This window comes from Bombyx mori, chromosome 25 (genome assembly GCF_030269925.1).
Source record: "Bombyx mori chromosome 25, ASM3026992v2".
In the NCBI taxonomy this organism is placed as follows: domain Eukaryota; kingdom Metazoa; phylum Arthropoda; class Insecta; order Lepidoptera; family Bombycidae; genus Bombyx; species Bombyx mori.
The window spans coordinates 7,848,341-7,874,285 of record NC_085131.1 but is presented as its reverse complement, the minus strand read 5'-3'; the positions used below and the strand labels follow the sequence as shown (position 1 = coordinate 7,874,285).

At 38.1% G+C, this 25,945-nt stretch overlaps 1 protein-coding gene across 4 annotated transcripts in view; it reads right to left on the bottom strand.

Moving 5' to 3' along the window:
• LOC101743616 (nephrin) overlaps positions 1-25,945 on the bottom strand; it is a 209,281-nt gene that overhangs the window by 6,304 nt on the left and 177,032 nt on the right. For all 4 annotated transcript variants that reach the window (XM_062676155.1, XM_012689904.4, XM_012689908.4 and 1 more), the window contains 10 exons: positions 24,635-24,745; positions 21,828-22,034; positions 19,820-19,965; positions 18,081-18,231; positions 17,412-17,542; positions 16,665-16,824; positions 5,286-5,447; positions 4,281-4,415; positions 1,328-1,531; positions 743-892 (listed from right to left, as the gene is read on the bottom strand). In XM_062676155.1, coding sequence (XP_062532139.1) covers positions 743-892; positions 1,328-1,531; positions 4,281-4,415; positions 5,286-5,447; positions 16,665-16,824; positions 17,412-17,542; positions 18,081-18,231; positions 19,820-19,965; positions 21,828-22,034; positions 24,635-24,745 — 1,557 coding nt within the window. The remainder of the gene's footprint in view (positions 1-742; positions 893-1,327; positions 1,532-4,280; positions 4,416-5,285; positions 5,448-16,664; positions 16,825-17,411; positions 17,543-18,080; positions 18,232-19,819; positions 19,966-21,827; positions 22,035-24,634; positions 24,746-25,945) is intronic.

The following is a 25,945-nucleotide window of genomic DNA, read 5'->3' as shown; positions in this document are numbered from 1 at the left end:
GATTGGTCTACTTATTGTCTATCTATCAGCAGTCAATTACACAATAGGCCCCGAGAGACGTGTGATTAGTTTCCGCGTAATCACAGTTCGTAATGATGGAACATTTTCATTGAGTAACTAACTAGTTCAAAAATCAATTTAAATTTCCCTATTTTTAGGTTTTCATTTAAATTTGTTTGTCTTTTATTTTATTGATTGACATTAGCAAGTCAAGGGCTTGAAGCACTGAAGTAGGAAACCTAGGTCTATGGCTTGAAGTTGTTGTAACCAGGTACTCAATCACTCAAAATAATGATCAGCCGTAGTGAATTTGTGTCATTTACATTGTCACAAACATTTACTATAGCGCGGACATATTTTCTTAATACCTCTAAGCAAGGTGGTAGGACCTCTTGTGAGTCCGCGCGGGTAGGTACCACCACCCTGCCTATTTCTGCCCTGAAGCAGTAATGCGTTTCGGTTTGAAGAGCGGGGCAGCCGTTGTAACTATACTGAGACCTTAGAACTGATATTTCAATGTGGGTGGCGCATTTACGTCGTAAATGTCTATGGGCTCCAGTAACCACTTAACACCAGCTGGGCTTTGAGCTCGTACAACCATGTAAGTAATAAATAAAAATATATATTTTGCCTTAGTGACGTGAAATCGAAATCCTAATTTTATCTAAAGTACATATCACATGAAAATTTTGAGACTATAGCTTGTTAATAAACAAGAAACTACACGCGTCTTAGTACGCACCTGTTCTCCTTTCCGGTCCTTGGTAAGTGAGTGCTTGAAGCAAAATACGTTCAGAGGATCCTTTATCGTTCCTAGAATGTACGGTGAGTCTTAAAGCATTTCTACTCGACCACAAAACTCCTGAAGGCACCGAGAAGAAGGCAACTCCATCTGAATGTATTATTGAATTAATACCACGTTTGCAGCATTTGGTAAATAATGATTTAACTATTTTAACAAGTGATTTAAATTGCTTTTTGAGTACTACCTGAGAATATCATAATTTATCGAAAATTTTATTTTGTTATGATCTAAATATGATGTAAAATTTTCATTGAAATTATCGCGTTTTAAGGTGACTTTGGTCGGGTATATTTTGAGGACGCTCAGGTACCTAACCACTTAAAGCAATCGTGCATAGCAAGGACGGGACAGATGTTAAATAGTAAATCGAGATTTTGACCTAAATGTTGGCAACGGTATCACTTTATCGTGCCTGTGGGATTCTACAACTATTTAACACTAAAAGGTCATCTACCTCTCAAAGGCATGACCGTTTTGTAAAGATACTCATATTGGCATTAAATATTGGTAGCATTCGCTTACCTGTTTCATTGGCAGTTACATTGAATCTAACAGTTCCACTGTCAGAATCAACTGCTTCCAGTACAACCAGTTGTGGAAGACCGCCGTCATAGCCGGTCACACATCGCACAATCAGAAAATCTTCCGTTTCTTCTTTGGAGTCTTCCAGCCAAGTCGAATTGTTACTAGACGTTACTGTGCAATTCTTTGGAGGTGAGGGGCGAGCTGTTTTGTAAAAAACATTTGTTTTGTAGTTTTATAAATATCATTGATGTAAATATATATAGTTGGTGTCTTATTACTATAACTTATTTATCATACTATTTTTTTTAATTCCATTTCTATCTAACTAGTCAGGTCATAAGTATTGTCACACAGTAAAAACTTTTCTTTTAGAATGCTGGCCACAAAAAAGTTTATTGAATTCGAATTTCGAATTGTTCATGAAAAATAAAAATGTATACTTTTAGAATTTTACTCATTTTTAAATATGGAGTGGACGCTTAAAGAAGACCGTGTTGCAGTTATTGCGTTGCATCGTTGCGGTTACGCGCCAATTCAAATTTTTAACATACTGAAAAATTTGAATATAACCAAAAGATTCGTTTATCGTACCATCAAACGATACAATGAAGACTCTAGTGTAGATGACAGGTCAAGAAGTGGTCGCCCTTGGTCTGTTAGGACTCCAGCAGTGATAAAAGCTGTGAAGGCGCGAATTCAAAGAAATCCCAAACGTAAGCAGAAACTGTTGGCCCTTCAGATGGGGTTAAGCAGAACCACGGTGAAAAGGGTATTAAATGAAGACTTAGGGCTTCGGGCATATCAAAGAAAAACAGGACATCGTTTGAATGCTCGTCTAATGGACCTGAGACTGAAGAGATGCCGCGCTTTGTTGAAGCGGTACGCGGGAAAAAAATATCGGGAAATTCTTTTTTCGGATGAAAAATTTTTTACCGTAGAAGAGAGCTACAACAAACAAAATGATAAAGTGTACGCACACAGTAGTGAAGAAGCGAGCAACCGTATTCCGCGTGTCCAACGAGGTCATTTTCCATCCTCGCTCATGGTATGGTTGGGAGTTTCTTATTGGGGCTTAACAGAGGTACATTTTTGTGAGAAAGGTGTAAAAACGAATGCAGTTGTGTATCAAAATACAGTCCTGACGAACCTTGTGGAACCTGTTTCTCATACCATGTTCAATAACAGGCACTGGGTATTCCAACAAGATTCGGCGCCAGCTCATAGAGCGAAGAGCACACAAGACTGGCTGGCGGCGCGTGAAATCGACTTCATCCGGCACGAAGACTGGCCCTCCTCTAGTCCAGATTTGAATCCGTTAGATTACAAGATATGGCAACACTTGGAGGAAAAGGCATGCTCAAAGCCTCATCCCAATTTGGAGTCACTCAAGACATCCTTGATTAAGGCAGCCGCCGATATTGACATGGACCTCGTTCGTGCTGCGATAGACGACTGGCCGCGCAGGTTGAAGGCCTGTATTCAAAATCACGGAGGTCATTTTGAATAAACTTTAGTGTCATAAGAATCTATGTTTTGTTGAGTTCATTTTGGTATATGAATGGTTACATAATGAATAAACTTGTTTCAATTATTTTACATTAAACATGTGACAGAATTTATGACCTGACTAGGTATATAAGAGCTATAATTATCGTTACAACCAATTAGCCAAAGAAAAATAATTTTATATATTAAAAAATAAGGTTATCCAATAAATTTGAAAGAGGAATTTGAAAAACGCAATTCCTCTAATCTCAGTAAATAAAGAAAAAAAAATAGATAAACAACTCGAAGAACTTAAGCGAATAAATCTCTCTCTAGACCAAAACTATTCTTGAAGTTGGACACGCGTCATTTTGGCGTCAGCTAAGTGAATAACTTGTTTTTAAGTGTTTGAAGAAAGTTCGTATTCTATATCTCTGGAGGCTATAAATTCTGTCTTATATGTGGTGTTCATTGACCAGAATATTATAAAGGGTGATGTTTTCTTGTATAGTAATGTTGTATTTTTTTTTTTTTCATAAATCATAGACACCATTAAAACTTCTTTTACTATTTAAATTCGCGTTTCTTATACAGATATTGATTGTTTTTATTTTATCATTAGATATCATTCGATTCGATCAGTTTTTGAGGTCACGGACGAATAACATAATCTGATAGGGTATTATTCGTCAAAAATTAAATATTGTTTTAAAAAAAAAGTTTCTAAGCAAAGAGAACGAATTAAAATTATCTTGAGGCTTAATTGACTCGCAGATTCATTTTTCACTTTATATCTACAGTCAAAATCTGTTATAACGACATCGAAGGGACTACTCATATTCAGTCGTAAAAACCGATAGTCGTAACAACCGGTGATGTTTAATGTGTATCGTGCAAGTACAAACAAATCGATAGGGAATTATTGGAAAAATATATTTACATAATACGCGATTTTTCTTCAATATTAATTTGTTTTCTTTTTCTTTGCGAGATTTTGAAAGTTTCACGAATAACTCCACAAAGTTTTGGTGCGTCTTGTGTATAGATAAGTAACACAACTAACTGAAGAGATATGAAGAAGTGGGCTTTGACTACCGCATGCACGTGTTTTGTTTCTAAGAATTAGAAAAGACCCTACACTAAACTAAATCCTATTGTTTTCTTTCCTGATTTTAAAAGCCATTGAAGACAAATGTGGATACCTATTCAAATTGTTTACAATACAGCTTAGCCGGTCGTTCTAACAGATCTAATTCTCCGAAATATTAGTTAAATGTGGTCGTTTTATGAGGTATGTCGTTATTACCAATGTCGTAGAAAGCAATATTTTTAATAAGGCGGTCATATGGCATTCAGCCGGGACCTTTGTTCTTGGTTATTATAACCGGCATGTTGTATTAAACGATGTCGCAGTAAACGGTTTTGACTGTATATCTATGTATTCTATTTATAGCAATGTACTTACCAGCTGGAACAATTTGGAAAACGCAGGGCTGTGTTTGCCGACCTACTGTGTTAATACCACTGCATGTTAGAGCTCCATAATCCCTTTCACTTGATGGCCTGTACCGAAGCTCACTTACACTGCTGTTGATTGTACCTTTTACAACAACATCGAAATAAGTTCCTTTAACTGCTAAGCCGAAACTGTTTCTTATATGAAATGTCTCTTATTTGAAATAATAATACATTAATATTACAGCCTATTTTGTATGTATATATTTATTTTAATCAAAACATAATCTGAAGTCGAAAAATGATGCAATGTAATCTAAAATATTACAGATATTGAACACATAATTCACATATTGATTGGCACGTTGGAAGCCAGAACATATTAATTAGTCATTCCACCTTGTTCTTAGTGTGCCAAAGAAATCAAATGCCACATTTTTGTACAATGCAATTATAAAAAAAATGATATTTCTATCGAATTCGTGTTGCTAAGGACTTATTTAGTCGCAGAACACTACTTAAAGCTATCCACATTATACAAAGCAGTCATAATTGAGGTTTGAAATTTTACTGAAGCTGTATACGTTGTGATATTTGTATAAGAGCTCCATGCTTAATACATACTTAACATTCTTAATACGAAGTAAATCTGTGCCCATCTATAGCAGTAAAAAAGAGCTAATTAAAACTCACCTTACTTGAGATATATATTATAATATTAATCCATGTTGGATCTTAAAAGAGTTCTTACTATAGAGTATTGGAAAAAGAGTGATTTTCAGGTTCGATACACGACTGGAGTTTACTCTTGAAGTCCGATTGTCATTAACTATATAATAGTTAACGAGGGCAAATAAATGCATTTATTGTAATAATTCGGTATATATTTTTTTTATATCGATTTTATTACCCAAAAATTTTTCGTACGTGGTACAAAAATTGTCCAAAAAGGTTTTATAAACGAAATCGATATTTAAGAAGTAAACTCCAAAAAGAAATACAATATACTACGTACCATATCTAGCTGGAGAAACGTCGAAACTCTCTCCGCTATTGTTGAATTGCCATAAGAAAGTTACGTCTGAAGGGTCCGCGTGGACCGCGCATCGAACTTGTAAAGCCTCATCTATTGCGGCCCCTACTACTTGAGGAGATGGTTCAGAGCAAACCGGAGCATCTAAGTAAAATAAAATATAACTATTTTACATATCGATTATTTCATAACGAAGTAAATAAAATTCTTAAATTTATATTATAAGGATGGTATGGACATGTAATGTGTAGAGAGAAGATACATGTGACTAGGAGATGTATGGAAATGGTAGTGCAACGTAGAGGGGGAAGAGGTCGACCGAAGAAAACATGGATGGTGTGTGAATGACGATATGAGAGAGAGAGTGAGAGAGAGGGGTGAGTGTTGAGATAACGGCAGATAGAAGAGAACGGAAGAGAAAAATATACATATGCCCGGGCATATGCTTCACTCCAAGGCTCGTTCCGTGCTCCGATGACTCCGATGATCTACTTATTTGCAAACTCTTTTTAAGCATTTTTTTCTACAGTAATTTACTATTTTTGCCACGTGTTCGGAAAGTTGCCCCAGTGACTTACATATACTGAAGATGAGCTTTGAGGTAATCTAATAGTTTTTTTTTTTTTTTTTTTTTTTTATGATTGATAGTTTACTGGTGGCCCGAAGGCCTTTCCAGTTTCACCAGGACAGGTGGGCGAGCAAAGGCTCAGCCAAGAGGGGTGGGATTTGCTAACAACTGCCCGAGCGCCTCCGAAGGAGACCTAACAACTCAAGAGCAATTGTTTCGCGAATGAATCTACTACCGGATCGGAATCGCGACCCGCTGAGAAGATCCGGCGAGAAACTCAGCGGGCTGATGCATGGGTTAGGTTGCACGTCGACCTCTTTGTCGAGTTCGACGAGTACGGTTACCGGGGTCCCTAAGCCTGCCCCTAGTATTAGAGCTGAAGGCATCTAATGCAAAGGTTATTGGATCTGATGGATCCGTAAGGACGTGTCTAGGGCGTCGACGGTGACTGGCTCCTGCATGATCAGGATTCGGGGAGTAGTCAGCGGCGGCAACGATAAGGCGATTATCATGACGCATAGCCTTATCGAAGTATCGTTCCGACGCTGACTTCATGTATTTCCGAATTGATTCGAGGCCCAGGTCGTCGTGTAGGTCAACGTTCCTCACGAACCACGGAGCCCCGACAGCTAACCTGCAAAAGCGGAATTGTAGGGATTGGAGGGTGTCTATGTGTGTGCGGGCCGCGTGAGCGAACACCACACTCGCGTAAGTCATGACGGGCCTTATGCAAGTTTTGTAAAGTGTCACCTTGTTCCGAAGGGACATTTTACTCCGCTTACAGATCATGGGGTAGAGTCTACCGAGAATAAACGCGGCACGGTCACGGACTGATTTTATATGCGGGCGGAATGTCATCGATGCATCCAGGGTAACGCCCAGGTACTTGACCTTCCTGGCCCAGGGTATGGGTTGTCTAAAGAGAGTAATCGGGGGTGTGAGATTCCTCCTCCTAATCCGGGAGGAAATCCGTGTGGAGCTTCCCCTCTGAAATAGCACCGCAGTACTTTTCGCTGGGTTGATGTCTATGCGCCATTTTCGGAACCACTGTCCTAGGGCTAGGGCTGCGCTCTGAAGCTTCTTCGCGATTAGGGACTTATTTCTACTAGAATAGTAAACAGTCGTGTCGTCGGCGAATAAAGCTAAATGGGTCGGCGGCGACCGGGGAATATCGTTGACGAATAAGCTAAATAGGAGGGGTGAGAGGACAGAGCCTTGCGGGACTCCAGCTGTGAGAGGTCGTGGGGAGGAGCGGCTTCCCTCGACTCGATATCGAAAAGAGCGGTTCGACAAGAAGTCCCGTATGATGAGCACGAGACTATCCGGCACGCCCATGTTGAATAGTTTGAAAATCAAACCATTGTGCCAGACTTTGTCGAACGCTTTTGCGACGTCGAAGAAGAGAGCTCCCGTGTATAACGGTTTTGGTCGATTAAGCCCCACAAGAATGTGCTCCGTGAGGCGGTGCACCTGTTGAACGCATGAGTGATTTGTACGGAATCCGAATTGTTCATCGATAAGAATGCCCTTGGATGAGACGAAGTCTCTGAGGCGTTTGTAGAGCAGACGCTCATACAGTTTGCCTAGAGACATGAGGAGGCTAATCGGGCGGTAGCTCGTCGGATGATTTTTTGGTTTACCGGGTTTATGTATGCCGATAACGTCCGCTTCTTTCCACACCGCGGGAAAGATACAGTTCGCCATAGCGGCATTGAAAATAGATGCCAACATCACGATGAGTTGGACGGGTAGAAGTTTAATAACGCGGTTGGATATACCGTCGGAACCGGGAGCCTTGCGAGGACGTAGGTCTTTGATCAAGTCTTTAACTTCCATCGGGGTGACGGGTGGTAACGCATCAGAGGGTGGCAAGGAGGCTCTGCGTTCTACCTCACTGTCTACTAATTCTACATGAACAGGGTCCACGGATTGAGTGCTGGGCGTGCACTGGGTTTGCAATGTATCGGCCAGCAGCTCTGCTTTTTCGTCATCATCGAACGCCGCGAGTCGGCCTGAGGGGCCTACGAGGGGGGGCATAGTTACTACCGTATCCGATTTGAGAGTACGAGCTAAGCGGTAGTAAGACCTTTGGGAGGGCGCGAGTCCTTCTAAGAAATCAGACCATCTGGCATCTCGGACTTCGGCGATGCGAGACTTTACGTCGCGTTGTAGGGCACGCATTCGAATACGATTTTCCGCGGTAGGATACCTGTCGTAGGCGCGTATCGAGGCGTTCTTAGCTCTAAGGAGTTCCCTAATATCGTCGGACAATTTGAAGCGGTGAAGGAAGTCCTCCGCTACAACTTGTTTCGATGACCTATCTAATGTCGAGGTGATGTGTGACGTTAAGATGTCTATGGCTTCAGCGGTATCCTGAGGAGACGGGATAGAGTCCGGGTTAAACGGGAGCGATGGTGGATCAGATTCAGCCAGGCTGATGCCCAGCGTGTGCCAATCCACCACAGTCCTCGTGACGGGAACGGAATCGGGAGCGCGACCGAGCTTCATAACGACGGGACGGTGGTCTGAATCTAACTCTGAAACTACTTCGATCGAGTGTAAGCGCAGAGTTACGTTTTTTAATAACGCTATGTCGAGTATATCCGGGCGATGCGCGATATTTAGCGGGTAGTGAGTCGGGGTTAGCGGAGCGACGATATCGAAGGCGAGATCATCGACTAACGCGTCAAGCCGCCTGCCATTCGGGGTTGTGGTGTGCGAGTTCCACCTGATGTGTTTACAATTTAGGTCGCCCGCCAGAATGACAGAGCTCCCCATACCGAGCAGCGCCTCGATATCACTGCTTAGAACGATCTTATCCGGTGGAAGATAAACGGACGCGATAACGATCGGCGCGTGTCCCGTCAGTGAGATTCGGCACACTGATGCTTCGATATTAGCGAGCGCGGGAGGATCGAGCGGGACGCAATGCAGGGCTCTTCTATAGTAAATGACGGTACCACCACCACGGGCAGAGAGCCTGTCGTTCCTGACCATGTTATAGTTCGCGATTTTAGGGTCACGGCGCGCGGGCTTAAGTAGGGTCTCCTGCACTAAAAAGATATCAATTTGGTGGTCACGCAAAAAGTCAGAAACCTGATCACGTTGATTTGCGAGACCGTAAGCGTTAAAAAATCCTATCGTTACGGATAGGGGCTTTATTCTACTTATATACGCCATTGATTACCGGCGGAGTGAGGGGAGGACGTACGTATTTAATGACGCGTATACGTCGGCGTATTCCTGCACAACGGCGATAAAGTGTTGTGCAGTGGAGGCAGCGCGAATGGCGTCGCCCAAAGCGTTAACGCGCTCAAAGTTGATCGACTGAAAGAAGTCGATCGCTAAAGCGAGATTGTCGGACGCGGTCGGAGGGCAAGTCGCGGGAGAGGGACGAGTCGCGGGGGCGGGACGAATCGCGGAGGAGGGAGTTGTAGCCGTGTTCGTGTACGGCAGCGGTTTTGCCCAGGCCGAGACACTGGGCACCGCCGCCGGAACGAACGCTGGCTTAGCCTGCGACGCAGAGGGTGCCGAGGCTTTGATGTCTGGGCCGGAAGCTCGGAGGCGGTTTTGGCGGGCGACGCGGCGATTTATTTTAGGGGCTCGGGGGCAACCACGGTAATTCGCGGGGTGACCCTGTGTTCGACACAGGACGCAGCTAGGCGGTTCCGTCGCGGTTTTTTGGTCGCGAGCGCAGAGGGCCGTGGCGTGATCGCCCAAACACTTAACACATCGGGGGCGCGCGTGACAGTAATCTAATAGTATACGTCAGTAAAAATTTTAAGTCAAAATTTATAGTTTTAGGAAAAGAACTAAAATAAAAAAATCAAAAATGAAAAAAGAAGATCTTAATGATAACCAAAAACAAAGATTGAAAATCATATTACATATTTTTTTGCTTCCCATTCCAATAACCGAAGCCCTTACTTTAAAGATTTTGTATTCGATATCGGGGAGCTCTAGTAACGATGTCAATCTGTATGTTACAATAGTTTTAAGAGGAGGCCTATTGGCATTGCCAATATGAAATTCGGAACGTATCTTGTCTTATTAATAATGGTACTACTTCAAATACCAAATAGACGGACAGAAATATACCAAAAATTATGCAGGCACGCATCCTAGTAAGATCTTAAAAACAATATGGAGTTTAACAACACAATAGAAATTTAATAGGTGTACATTTCGCCGGAATTTAAAGGATATAGTCTAACACAAAGCTGTGCCAGCTATTACAAAAAATATAATCGCCATTTATAACTTCGCTGAAATTTGTATTAAAGTTTCCAAAAAGCTTTTAATTTTCGAAATCACGTAATGATTTCGTTTAATTTGATCTTATTTTACCAAATATCGAACGTGACTATAGAATAGATTAAAAAACTTTTAACAGTTTGTAAAATTTATTTTAACCTTAACGACTTTATTTGGAAATTAAATTAATTCATTCAAAATTCATCTTTATATTAATACGTGAAGCGAAAACTTTGTATCCCTTTTTACGAAAATTATGCGGACGGAGGAGTATGAAATTTTCCATACTTATAGAGAATATAGAGAAGAAGTGCACAATCTCATATTTTTTTAAAATAATGCATAAAAGATACATTAACCTTTTGACTGCCGCTTAGGTCGCCGGTGCCCACGCGGCGCACTGAACTAGTTATGACGATTTCGGTTACAAAGGCGCCGGAATATCTAGTACACTAAGAGATATAAAAGTCTAAAACATACATTAACAAACAAAAGTCAACGTTAGTCAATCCAGGCGCTTATTAAACAAATCGACAATAACTTCAGTGATCCACGTAGGGCATCGTTAACCCACATGACAGTCAAAGGGTTAAATCAATAAAGAAAATATTACACACACTACATACCATGTATTTGACGCACACACGCATGCATACTATTTATTGTTAAACTATTGTTCTTGACGTCTATTGTCAAATTGAGAATAGATTAAATATTGTTTGTCTTTATTAATATTTTTATAGTGTAGTCTTGGCGAAATTTGTGATTATAGAAGTATAAAATACAATCATAATGTTGTACAAACTTACAATTCCAATTATAGTCGAATTTCGACTACTGCGGGACATCTAGTTTAAATTAATTCATTTTGGAAAAATAAAATACATATGGAGCAATACCTAATATGCTATCTAATTTTGTTTTAAAATTAAACTAAATTGAAGAATTAACGTAAATGGTTTAATGTGCCATAAATATTAACTATTTAATTTTAAATTACGATTATTTTACAACTGTTATAAAATAACATACTAAGCCATTATCAAATAATTTACACGACAGGTAATTACTGGCCCCAAACATCATTACCCCGAATTACTTATTCCGACTTGTGATTATTCTGAATGTAGATTATTTAAACAGAAATTATGTTCGAATTGAATAAATTTCGTTAAAAGCAAAGCTTATTCGGTAACGAGAATTCAAAATTTTCTTACAACGAAATAATAATTCGAAAATTCCAATTCTACTAAACGTAACTAGAAGGCTTTGGGGAACGAAATTTATTCTACAGTTTCGAACTAAAACAAAGCTGTACGAATTAAATCGAAGCCGCCGAACAACAGATTGCGAAGGCTCCAAGGCTCCAACAGAATCGCAGTAATAATATTAGGCAATAATTTTGATGATTTACCGCTTGTACTGTTCCCTTACCAATTACTATGCGGCCGGTCGGCTGCGGAAGGAAGTCGGTACGTCGATCCCGACCGCAATCATTTGAATACTACTTCGTAGACACGTCAGAATTTATAGGGCAGTAACTCATACCTCTCGTGTTGACGTTTTATGGGATGCCTGCGTCCGGTGTCGTTACAGAAGGATTAGGGACATGCAAATTAACTGAATACTGACTGTTATAATTACAAGTTTGTACTGTACGCTGTAAAGATACGGTTTTGTTTACGTTTGTGTCGGGATAAAATTTGAATTTGGGTAATGTGTATAATGTTTTGGGTTTCCGAGTGAACCTTAGTTTCAAGTCTTTGATGTTTCGAGGACAGGTTTGATACTTGTTTTAAGAGGACTGTTTGAAGATAAATTAAATCATTTCTTTATAATCGGTCCTAAATTAGGGCATGGTTATTAATCAGGGCTGGGTTAACCCACTGAGTTTCTTTAGGACCTTTCAGTCTGTCGCCATTCTGATCCGGTGGTAGATTCTGCGAAACGCTGCTCTTGCTAGGGCTAGCTAGCAAATTCTCTGGTTTACCCGTGAGCTTACCTACCCTTCCGATCACAGCTGAAATAGCCCACAAGGCAACCAGCAAAAGGGGTAAATATATATAAAGGGTTAAATCTAAGTTAACGAGATATTTCAGGAGTAGGTCATGAAAAAAGTCATCGTGGCCTAACGGATAAGACGTCCGGTGCATTCGTGTTGAAGCGATGCACCGGTGTTCGAATCCCGCAGGCGGGTACCAATTTTTCTAATGAAATACGTACTCAACAAATGTTCATGATTGACTTCCACGGTGAAGGAATAACATCGTGTAATAAAAAATGAAACCCGCAAAATTATAATTTGCGTAATTACTGGTGGTAGGACCTCTTGGGAGTCCGCACGGGTAGGTACCACCACCCCGCCTATTTCCGCCGTGAAGCAGTAATGCGTTTCGGTTTGAAGGGTGGGGTAGCCGTTGTAACTATACTGAGATCTTAGAACTTATATCTCGAGGTGGGTGGCGCATTTACGTTGTAGATGTCTATGGGCTCCAGTAACCACTTAACACCAGGTGGGCTGTGAGCTCGTCCATCCAATTAAGCTATAAAAAATATATTGAAATAAATAAATAAATAAAATCTCGGTGCAAAAAGAGTGGACACATAGATCTTTATCGAACCCAGCATGACGGTGATTCTCTGAAGCGTCTAAAATAAGACAAACAGTCCAAAGCGGCAAGAGACATTAACATTATTCATTTGAATTTTTAATGCCATATACGGGTGAACAAGCTCACAATCCACACACACATAGATAATGGTGTCCATGGATATAATTAAGTGAATGCCATAATCGTGGTTATTTAAGATTATATGGAATGGTGTTCCACTTTCTGTCCATAGCAGCATTTTAATTTTCACGGAATACCAATCCGGAAACCGTTGCTGGTCTAACGATGCCTGTTTTTTGATAACGAGGATAATAATTCCACCTACTAATACTGTTTTTTGATACTGATTTTTTTTTTGTAAGATTCCATGAAATTCACTTCCGAATATGTACATAATCTCGCAGATAAAATAAAATTTGGTAGCAGTGTTCGTGGAAATATCATCAAGAGGATTTTTCATTCATATCGTTTTAGTCATTTACTAATAAAATAATTAAAAGTTTCCTATGAAAGATACTTCTAATATATAAAATTCTCGTGTCACAATGTTAAATTCCATACTCCTCCGAAACCGCTTGACCAATTCTCATGAAATTTTTTATGCATATTCAGTAAGCCTGAGAATCGGCTACTATCTATTTTTCATACCCTTATGTGATAAGGGTTGTCCACCCCTAAGATTTATTTTTTATTTTTTGGACAATTTTTTGTTTTTGTTATAATGAGACATTATGTGGTTGAATGAGGTATTGTTATTTTTATATTCCTTCATCGTTCACAGCGCTACATGCCTCTTTCACTCATCTACCACATCCTTACACACTTACAATAAGTTAGTTTTTTTTTTCTACACTATAAATTTCCTAGAAATTTTATATATGGCAAAACATCGTTTGCCGGGTCAGCTAGTAGTATTCTATATTTTATGAATCATTATGAAATCAGAATAAAATTTCTTGGTACACTTCAAGGCGTTACTATGATATTATTATGAGTTTCGATATTAAAAGTCCTGGACCCTTGATTTGAAATTGACAAAAATTTTTTTTTTATTGCTTAGCTGGTTGAACGAATTCACGGCCCTAGTGATGTTAAGCGGTTACCGGAGCCCATGTGAGTTCTAAGGTGTCAGTTTTTGAACAGTACAACGGCTACCCCATCCTTCAAACCGAAACGCATTACTGCTTCACGGATGAAATAAGCAGGATGGTAGTACCTACCCGTGCGAACTCACAAAACGTCCTACCAGCAGTAATTACGCAAATTATAATTTTGCGGGTTTGATTTTTATTACACGATTTTATTCCTTCACCGTGGAAGTCAATCGTGAACATTTGCTAAGTAAGTATTACGTACGTATATTTAAGTTCTAGCTAATAATAGTTCTTGTAGCCAAATCAGTAAATTATTATAGTTTTATCATTATTAATAGCAGCGTGATATATTTTCTAATATAATATGTCCTCTATTTTAAGGTCCTTAACCTTGTTTAATGACTTAGACCTCTATCAGTTAAATGAACGTATAAAGCTGCTAGCTTAATTAACACTAGACGATGACCGAGCTTTGCCCGGATTTTTTTTTGTTGATAAATTGTATTTTTTTGAAATTATATCTAAATACGAATTACATATTGATAAAATGATGAAATATTCCAAGAGCGTATAGGCATTGTTAAGTGGCTTCGGGTGGCTTAACATCGCCATCTGCTGAAAAGCAGTTAGTTGCTCTCGATTATGAAAAATAGTATTATTATTCGCCAATAGATGTCGGGAAGAGTCATAAAGTTGATTATTGATAAAGTTGATTATTAAAAACACGAACAAAACAACATTTTCTGAAAATAAATCGTAGCGAAATCGATTTATCGCCCCCGAAATCCCCTGTATACTAAATTTTATAAAAATCGTTGGAGCCGTTTCGGAGATTCAGATTATATATATATACTAGCTGACCCGGCAAACGTTGTCTTGCCATATATAAGATTTCTAGAGAATTTCTAGTGTAGAAAAAAAATTACTAACTTATTGGAAGTGTATAAGGATGTGGAATATGAGTGAAAAAGGCCTGGAGCGCTGTGAACGATGAGGGAATGTTGTTTAAAAATAACAAAACACCAAACATTAATTGTTTTCATTTATTAAAAGTGATAATTATATATATAATTAATTCATTACATAATAATAATCTCTTAATGCTGCAGCGTGAACAATATTTTTTGTTAGCCCGTCTTTAGCTAATACAAACAAACTTGATGGTTTACCCACTCCAGAGCATGCAACGTATAATTGTCCGTGTGAAAAACATGGTGTGCTCAAATCTAAGCCACAAACAGACATTGTTTGGCCTTGGGATTTATTAATAGTCATTGCAAATGGCAATCTAATCGGAAATGTCCTTCTTCAAACGAGGCTTGTGGAGAGTATTAAACGGTAGGCAGCGGCTTGGCTCTGCCCCTGGCATTGCTGAAGTCCATGGGCGACGGTAACCACTCACCATCAGGTGGGCCGTATGCTCGTCTGCCTACAAGGGCAATAAAAAAAAAAAAAAAAAAAAAAAAAAAAAAAAAAAAAAAAAAAAAAAAAAAAAAAAAAAAAAAAAAAAAAAAAAAAAAAAAAAAAAAAAAAAAAAAAATTTAATGCGCTTAAATTGAATTGGCACATCTGTGGGTATAATAGGTATTCGTGGTATCAATATATTTAGCTGACCCGGCAAACGTTGTTTTGCCATATAAATCATTTCCTAGTAATTTCTAGTGTAGACAAAAAATAGCTTACTTATTGTAAGTATGTATGTATGTTAGAATGTGTATATTGTATGTATGTAAGAATGTGGTATATGCGTGAAATAAGCATGGAGCGCTGTGAACGATGAGGGAATATAAAAATAACAAAAGGCAAACATTATTTTTAAGTTATTATAATTTATTCCTTAAAATTATATATCATTAATTAAACAATTACGACAGTAACACAATTAAACAATATCAATCTCTTAATGCTATAGCGTGAACAACATTTTTTGTTAGTCCATCTTTAGCTAACACAAACAAACTGGATGGTTTGAGTACTTTTGAGGTTATAAAATCACTTGATTAACTAATCGTGCAAAATACACTCAAAATTGATAATTTAATTATTATTGATAAAATAGGAATGATTAAAAGTTAATATGAGAGTTACACTGAGATAGCAAAATAATAATTGTCAACGTTACTACTACACTTGATGCATAAACAATAATGATGGCCGACAACTGTGTAGGGAGTGAGAAAGAAAGGAGACCGGCTTCGTTCTCATCCCTACTCCGTGCTGTTTACTGGGTCAGAAGTGACACCTGGAGACATCTGGCGGGGATAACTAATTAAATGACGATTGATCAGTTTTCGACCGGAGACGAAAAATTATTAAATTACTAAAATGGCTATTAAAAAATAAGGGTTGATCGTAGAAGGATGAAAATTGAGGATTGTATGTATTTTTGTATGTTGTATCATAAAAAAATAGAAATTAAAATTTTTGTCTAAAAAATAAATAAATAAAATTAGGGGTGGACTACCCCTAACATTTAGGGGGATGAAAAATAGACGTTGGCCGATTCTCATAGATACCGGATAAGCACAAAAAATTTCATCAAAATCGGTCAAGCCGTTTCGGAGGAGTATGGCAACGAAAACTGTGACACGAGAATTTTATATATTAGACAAGAATTGATCGTTTAAAGGTATAAGGTATATACATAACTATATTTTTATTCAAAATTGTGCCATACCCAATTTGTGGGATTAGCGTAAAAGAACGTAGCGATCCAGACATAGAAAGCAAAGTAAATGGTGTCTCAATCACTGGATTGCCACGTTTAATTCAATTTACAATCGATAATGCTGAGCATTAACAGAATCAAACATAGAAGTACATACGTACTTACATTGCACTCTCAATTTCACAGCTTGACTAGAAGTTTCGCCTCGAGAATTAGCCGCTTTGCAAGTATAGGCGCCGGCTTCTCCTCTCGTAACCTTCTGCAGAACCAGAGACCGCGTACTCACGATGATACCCGAAGACATATTCTGCATCACCGGCCTGTCCTAAATTAATCTAACGTTATAAAAGAATCCTGAGCGTTTAAAAAGATCTGGAACGCTATTTTCCTACAAGCAACCTTATTTCGTGTCATTTTCAATATTCTAATAGGCACCCATTCATATGCACCCACAAGTATTATTGATAATTAGTTTACTTAATAACATGCGAATTTATTACGATCTGCGACCCATGGGCCACAAGAACATGAACATGTTTTAGTTAAGTTTAAATGTTTTATCTAAACAAGGTCAAATTTCAATTAAATAACACAATAATCATCTTTAAAGTTAATTTAGTAATGAATATATTTTATGTCTTTCTTAATAGTTAATACAATGCGTCAGTGACGTAAAAGTCAAGCGAGCCGGTCTACCCGATTCAGTAGACCCCCAGACACGCATATTAGTTTCAACCCGTATTTGCGGAAGTCTATCCCAGAAAAAACATTGCAATTACAGTACTGATGTTTCGACAATATGCTCTGAACGAACACAGCCCAACACCACTGTTCTTAATGCTTTCATTACTGAATAAAATTTATTTACACACATTAATTTGGCTGTTTAAAGCTTGACCAAAATTGACTTACATTGTGGTACCATGATATTCGATGCTCCCGAGGATTCGCTCGGACATTGCACTCGAAGTAAACGTCGTCCCCTTCTTTGATGTCGTCTGGGTTGAGAGTGCTGCCCAAAGTCAGGATCACCAGGGGACTATCTGTCATAATTAAATAAAAGACTGTTTATCAATTCCTCCCTCTCCTTGCGTCGCTAACCCCAAATGCTGAGGGTCGTGGCCTCCTTTAATAACTTTATTATGAGTTTTATTAAGATCAAAATATAAGCTCGTGATTAGCTTTTATTATCTTTCATCATTTTAACAGCTTATCAAAGTTAATTAGCAAGAACTTTTAGGTATCACAAGCACCGGTCACCATCCTCGTCGAACCCGTCGCTTGCGACGAAGTGCTCGACGAGCGAACTAACCCACAGACATAGCCCACTGAGTTTCTCGCCGGATCTTCTCAGTGGGTTGCGTTTCCGATCCGATGGTAGATTCTGCGAAGCACTGCTCTTGCTAGGGCCAGTGAAAAAAAAAAAAAAAAAAGGGGCCAGTGTTAGCAACACTCCGGTTTGCGCCCCGTGAGCTCACCTACACGTTAGGGCGAAGCTGATATAGCCTCTCAAGGATATCAGCATAGGTAGGGAAAAAAATACAAGAATTTTTAATTATAGTAGTAATATTTCATACTTACATACAACATTAAGCAGTAGCTGATCGTTAATAGTCTTAGTAGGTAGGCTAGGGTTCGCTGCGACGCATTTGATTGTAGTTCCGTGATCCGTAGGCGCTGGAGTGAACACTAACGCACTGAGTGACCACGTTTCATTTGAGTGATCCGATATCTGTGAGAAAGAGTAGAGAGAGCCAAGTCAACTAAAAAATATCGAATCACTGAAGCAAAAATTAATGGCGTTGATGTTTCGATTTCATGTCTCAAGATAGGAGGAAGTATTCCTGTTGTGATATCCATGGGCTCTGGTAGCTGCTTAATAGCAAATGACTAAAGTACAGTAAAAGACTTAAAACCAAATTGTATTGAACTAAGCTAGCTTAAAGTATGCAACACTATACCCAAAAGAAGGTTTGAAGGGTGGGGCAGCGGTTGTAACTATACTAAAACCTTAGAACTTATATCTCAAGGTGAGTGGCGCATTTACGTTGTAGATGTCTATGGACTCCAGTAACCACTTAACACCAGGTGGACTGTGAGCTCGTCTACCCTTCTAAGCAATAAAAAAAAAGAACTAGCTCCATTAAAAGAAAACTCTCCACAGATAGATCGAAATCTTTAAAGCGTACCTAACCCTAAGCCACATTTGACAGTAGGATAGATGTTCAGCAATTAAGCAACTGAATCGGAGTCAATGAAAGTCCGTACAGCTTAAAACACAACAATCGATACAAAAGCCACAGTGCTTAGCTTCAGCATGGCAGCCAATTTAGGTTTACCTATCGCATGAAATCACCTCACTCGGAGAATCAGATACAGATAGAAAATACATACAACAATAATATCGTTTATTTGAATATGATTGTATTTGATGATATATGATATTATATGATGATATTTGTTGTTTTTTTATTGCTTAGATGGTTGGACGAGCTCATGGCCTACCTGGTGTTAAATGATTACCCGAGCCCATAGACATTAAGAATGTAAATACCTCAGTTTTTTTTAAAGTAAATCGGTTGCCCTACCCGTCAAACCGAAACGCATCACTGCTTCACGGCAGAGCTAGGCAGGGCGGTGGTTCCTATCTGTTCGGACTCACATGACATCCTACCACCCGTAATTATGCAAAATATATTTTTACCGGGTTTGTTTTTTATTATACGATGCTATTCCTTTACCGTGGAAGTCAATCGTGCCTGCGGAATTCGAATACCGGCACATTTGCATCGCTTGATACGAATGCACCTGGCGTCTTATCGTTTGGGCCATGACGACTGTTCACAACAAATAAATTCAAGAAACTATAATTGGGATAAGTCAAAAAATTAGCGTTAAATTCTTGTGCTAATTGAAAATTTGATAATGAAATAGCTAATGGTAAAAAAAAAATTATTTTTTTTTAATTTTACTTACAATAACTATATTTATATTATTAACCTCCTTTAACCACCACTCCGCCTATTTCTTCCTTGAAGCAGTAATGCGTTTCGGCTTGAAGGGTGGGGCAGCCGTTGTAACTATACTGAGACCTTAGAACTTATAGCGCAAGATGGGTGGGGCATTTACGCTGTAGATGTCTATGGGCTCCAGTAACCACTTAACACCAGGTGGGCTGTGAGCTCGTCCACCCATGTATACAATAAAAAAAAAAAAACCTCAAAGTACCTTAGAAGTTGCTTATAAAAAAGCGCTTAATGTCTTTGTCCATTCTATGTCCGATATTTATTTTAATTGAATGCCGTTCAAATATGGCTTACCATGTTTTTTGAAAAACTCCTGTTGTCTTTAAACCATGAGATCTGTGCTGGAGGTCGGCTGCCTTCGGATACGCATCGTATGGTCGCAGCTGAGCCGGCTAACAACTGCTGCGGTCGGTTCAGCAAAGAAACGGAAAGCGGAGACACTGAGAAACAGTTAGAAACATTTTTTATTAATACTAAGTAAAGAAATTGGTAGGGCACGCCGGTCACCGTCCTCGTCGAACCTGTTGCTCACGACGAGCGAATTAGCCCATAGACACAGCTCACTTAGTTTCTCGCCGGATCTTCTCAGTGGGTCGCGTTTCCGATCCGGTGGTAGATTCTGCGAAGCACTGCTCTCGCTAGCGCCAGTGTTAGCAACACTCCGGTTTGGGCCCCGTGAGCTCACTGACACGTTAGGGCGAAGCTGAAATAGCCTCTCAAGGCTATAAGGCTATCAGCATAGGTAGAAAAAGAAAAAAAAAGGTGGGACACGTAAGTGGTTTCCTTCTGAAAATCGTACGTTCCACACGTATCTTTCAAAAGGCTTACAAGACCACAGTTTTTATACCATTAGCTGCTTTCGACAATGTTAATTTTTTTTTTATGTTGGAAGACAAAATGTGAATTTTTAATATTTTCTTCATTATTCAGTCAAGAAACTTTAAGTGATTTATTTTCTGTAAAATTAAACATCGCACAATAGGCATTGTGCTCGACCTATGTAAGCAGTTTACTTTCAGAATATTAAGCGAACTTTTCTAAATAAAATACTATTGTCATTTTAACGTACAAATGCTCAGTATAATAAAAATGGCGTGCAAAAGAGATTATTAAAAAAACACTTTTTTTTGTCAGGCCATTGAATCGTATTCTTGAAATTAATACCATAGTAAGTCCTTTCAATACCCTTTTCGTCTACTCAAATCAGTTCAACAATGAAATATTTGGACGAAAAATGTAAAAAAAATGCTGCGAGTAATGAAATACGTTTCGGGCTTAATTACGGTATGCTAAACGGAACAATAACACTTTGTGTTTAGGGAAATAACAAAATACGCAAAACGAAAGTGTTCGAATAATAATTAGTTTCACTAAAAATGTGTGTAATTATTTTTTAATAATTTCCGTGCACTTAATTGAAAGCACAGGATTTATTCGCACGCGATGCTATAATCGAGGACTTTTCAATTTAGAGGAGACCAGTTTAAGGCTGACTTGGTGTTAAGTAGCCACCCGTACCCCGCATCAAAATACAAATGCCAGGCAAGAGACTTTTCCAAACGCATCGGAACTATTCGAAGCAACAGCCATGAAAACGCTCAAACTGAAATATAAGCTTTTCTTAGAAATAGGCAGAATTGTCGTACCAACTTTTGCAGACCTACAATCAATTCTACGGCATAATGTAAAAATAATTTGCGGTTTGGATTATTCCATTTCTGACACATTATGAGAATGAAACCGGAACGAATTTGAGGGCAAAGAGGCGGTATATCTCTGATTTGCATTCCACAGGTAGGTACCACAACTATATCCATTTATGTGGCCAGGTAGTAAATCGGTCCGGTTCGAATCATAAGACAACTGCTATACTAGACAATTGAAACTTAATGTCTTTTTTTTATGTTTACCTATGCTGATAGCCTTGAGAGGCTATTTCAGCTTCGCCCTAACATGTAGGTGGGCTCACGGGGCTCAAACCGAAAGTGTGGCTAACACTGGCCCTAGCACGAGCAGTGCTTCGCAGAATCTACCACCGGATCGGAACGCGACCCACTGAGAAGATCCGGCGAGAAATTCAATGAGTTGTGTCTATGGGTTAATTCGTTCGTCGAGCCCTTGGTCCGGTTTATGTCTCATGTCTCAAGTTGTGTAGCGGCATTCCCGTTATATATCAGCTATGGTATACGGTATGGTAAGTGATAAAAATTAATTAAAATAATTTCGTTTATATTTAAAACGTGCTCATCAATGATTAATCCCAATTCAAATAATAAAAAGTTGTTCGATTTATAATACTCACGATTCAACTCCAGCCTTACAACTTTCTCTTGGGGTGGAACCAAATTAGTATTTGTAGCTCTACATTTGAAGGTCGTGTTCAGATCATCTCGTTTCAAATTTTGGTGTTCGAGCCTGTTCACCACCACGTGGGTATCGGTTTTGATACCAATGTATTGAGGAGCCGGTACGCCGTTTATCCACCAAGAAACAAGCGGCTCTGGACGACCTTTAGATGAAAAATAATATTAAATTTTATTTTATACTTTTTGGTGTGTATGTATTTATTAACTTAATATAAATTTCATTGCAACTACCACTATTTACTCTACACTACCTTTGATTGACTAGTAAAGAATGCCTTAGGCATTAAGTCCGCCAATGTAAATTATACATGAAGGGTAATAAAAAATAAAAAAATAAATTTTCTCATTCTAGTCTTCGTCGAAACATGTTTTTGCCTTACGTTTCCCTGTATAAGCTGTCAATTAATTCTTTCACATCCACAATACACGCAAACGTTGCCTTCCGAAACAAAGACAAGTTTTAGGGCTGTTAACATCTGAAAACACTTTTCTTGCTTTTTTCGTAGCAATAAATTTATTGTCTATGGTACACCGCAACATACCTACTATATTTTTATATTTTCCAGAATTTCTGTAGATTAAACGATTGTCTGGAAGAGATCGCGTTTGGCGATAAGACCGCCTATTGTACAAATGTATCTGCTTTTTGACTGTTTTTTTAATGTAAATTGTGTTTTGGTGTGCAATAAACTGTACTCTCTCTCTTTCTCTCTCTCTCTCTCTCTCTAAATTTGGATATAATCCTTATTACAATATGTTTGAAAGTAATGCAATTAATGTAACGTGAATCAGGAAGTACAAGAAATCACCGTCTCGCAGGCTTATGGAGTAGACCCTCAAGATTTGCTTAAATAAATTAATTATGCTTGTTTCACAGTATCACGCAAATATTTTAATAACGAATCGCATCTAATAAGGCTTTACATCCTTTTAAAATTACATTTCTAGACATAATCTTTTATTTTTTATTTTTTATTTTGTATATAATATGTCCATGCTATTTTTCACCGCGTCATCTTAAATTTCTACCGCAAAATTACTACCAATACATAATAATTATTATTAAAATTCTAAGACAACAATTTTATATAATTCAAAACATATTATATGTTTGTACTATTTCTTCATAGTGTTATGATAAATCAATAAAGTTTTAAGAAACCTTATAGTCAATTCTACCGAACATATTTTCGGACCCCGAATACCTTTTATGTGACTTTAATACTCCCAGGAGAGACAATGAGACGTTAACAGCGTTAGAATCACACATAACTACCGTTTTATCCTTTGGAGGAAATATCGAGGGCTTATCTTGCCATCATGACGCTACAAATTTTACGCGATTAGCTCTCGCCATAACAGAACTAAAAAGAACGTTTATTACACCTGCAGGACTCAGATAGCTGCATCCAAGTGATGCTTACGGCTAATACGGCTTTAGTGGAATCAAAATTATTATTACGTTACGTTTTAGAATTTTTGGAGCCGTTTTTATGCTTCAACGTTTAATACCGAAACTAAACAGATTAAAACGTAAAAAATGACACACAGGTCCTTGCTTATCTGTCACAAAAGGTCCGACATTACCGCTCATGAAAATGAATTTACCCGAAATTTTTTTAAGCGCTTTTTATGGCGCGCCAGACATTTTTGAGCAAAATAATTAAGTATGTCTGATAACGGGGTCAAAACCTAAATTCCCTACTGTCCGCTCCGCTGCATCATCACAATTGGTGGGCACACAGCCGAAGATAATCCGGCCGCGTACTGGCTCGTCGCCAGCCGGCCATACTGCGGACTTTTCAATGAACCCATTCGGACGGAATATCTCTTCCAATGTTTCCATAAAAGAAATCAAGCAATAGAAAATTTTTACTGAACTCCAAATTGTCATATTTAGTCTTCTTTTTTTTAAGTGAGCTTAAAATCTTAATAAATTGGATGAAAACTACTCCTTCGAACCAAGCACTTAGGAAAATTTTTCAATGCGATCGTCACAATGCATTCGTTTTTATATTTTTAGAGTCGCACAAGAATACGTTCTGCATAATAATATGTCTACTCCACTGTAATATTTTGAAAATAAAACGAGACGAACATGGTATATACGTGCAGTGTACAACTACGTAGAATTGGAGTGAAGTCTTATAGCGAAATGAAACTTTTGAGCAATGACCTGAACGGTACACAATTTGTGTCCGTCGATTCGTCAGTACAATTTCTCTGTCCGATATTACTTTATTCCTTTTTAATCTATTTAGTTACTCAGTAATATTTAATAAATACCAAATAAAGCATAACTATAGCTTAAGAATACAAAGCTCAAACAAAACTTAACAGAATACACAAATTCCATTATGTAAATTATCTTATCTTATATTTTTAAACGGGCAATTCTTGTATATAAATATATATATAATCTGAATCTCAGAAACGGCTCCAACGATTTTGATAAAATTTAGTATACAGGGGCTTTCGGGGGCGATAAATCGATCTAGCTACGATTTATTTTCAGAAAATGTTATTTTATTCGTGTTTTCTATAATCAACTTTATCGATAATCAACTTCAATATAAACTTTTTTTTTTATTGAATGAAAATAACAAATAATATAATATCAATATGTAATTCGTATTTAAATATAATTTCTAAAAACCACAATTTATCAACAAAAAAATCATCCTCTAGTTATGATTTCACGTAGCAACGTTTGAAATGTTGAAATTCAAATAAATTTACTAACCTCCGCGTACTTCGCAGATCAGAACTAATGCTGCACCTTCTTCCAAAGGTCCTACGACTCCAGACACATCAGCTCCTGACTTGTCATATAATAACATTTGATGAGGAGGCACTAAAAAAATAAATAACGATGAGCACAAATTTCAAACAATTGAATTGTAACATTTCGCAACTTCTTGATTATTTTGTAACTAGATTAATTAATTTAACTAGATTAATTAATTTAACTAGATTAATAAATTTATTACAACTAATGGCGTTTTTAATTGTGTATATTACGTGAATCATAATTTCGAAATTGCATAATTTAATAACAAAATTTATTCAAATATTACTCGAAAACGTTGATTTTAAAATAAAAAATAGAGTAAATCTTAACAATTTCAGTCATGAATAGCCTCGTTTCTTAATTGGCATTTTATTTCGCTGTGAATACGCTTGATTATTATTGTAAGTAAGAGTTCTTTATATGAACAGTCCCTTTGGTTTAACAAAAGGCTTCGCAAATTACCTCTCGGTGCGAGCAGACTAATGGATTTCAATGGAGTTGCATGTATGGTGATGTAGGATTTTTTTAAATGCTTTTGTTCTGAGAAAAAGGGATTTACGTCGCCCGTCTTACGCTACGTTTTTCGACGCGTTGAACAAGGTAATTCCTTTGAAAAGCTCAGTTCTAGTTTACTCGTATTTTATAGGCCGGCTCTTTATGTTTTTATGTTCACTGGCTGAATTCATCCGAGTACGCGGAGTCGTAACGCTACAGAATAAGCCTATTAGAGTAATTATACGAACATAAAGACACGGCGATGACATAAAGTTATATATTTTTGAAATAAAACTATACTGTAACTGTAACTGTACTGAGACCTTAGAACTTATATCTCAAGGTGGGTGGCGGCATTTAAGTTGTAGATGTCTATGGGCTTCGGTAACCACTTAACACCAGGTGGGCTGTGAGCTCGTTCACCCATCTAAGCAATAAAAAAAATAAAAAAAAAACCTAAAGAAAATTTGCATCAGCGTTTCGAATCCAAATCAATCGTCTAAATTGGGTGGGCAATTTTCAAATTTCATTTTCGTCTAAAACACACTTATCTTCGATGGAAAATGAATTAAGGCTATCGCTCGATTAATAATGTCGAAACAATTTGATGTATTCAAATCTAATTTCCTTTTAAATTTAGCTCGTCTCCTGCAGATTTTATCTGGGCCATCGCGGAGGCGGCATTGCGGAATGTCGTTTTATCAGCAGTTGAGCAACCTCGGAGATCCCGAGTCGACAGTTCATAATTAAAATGTCTGCGCGATGTCA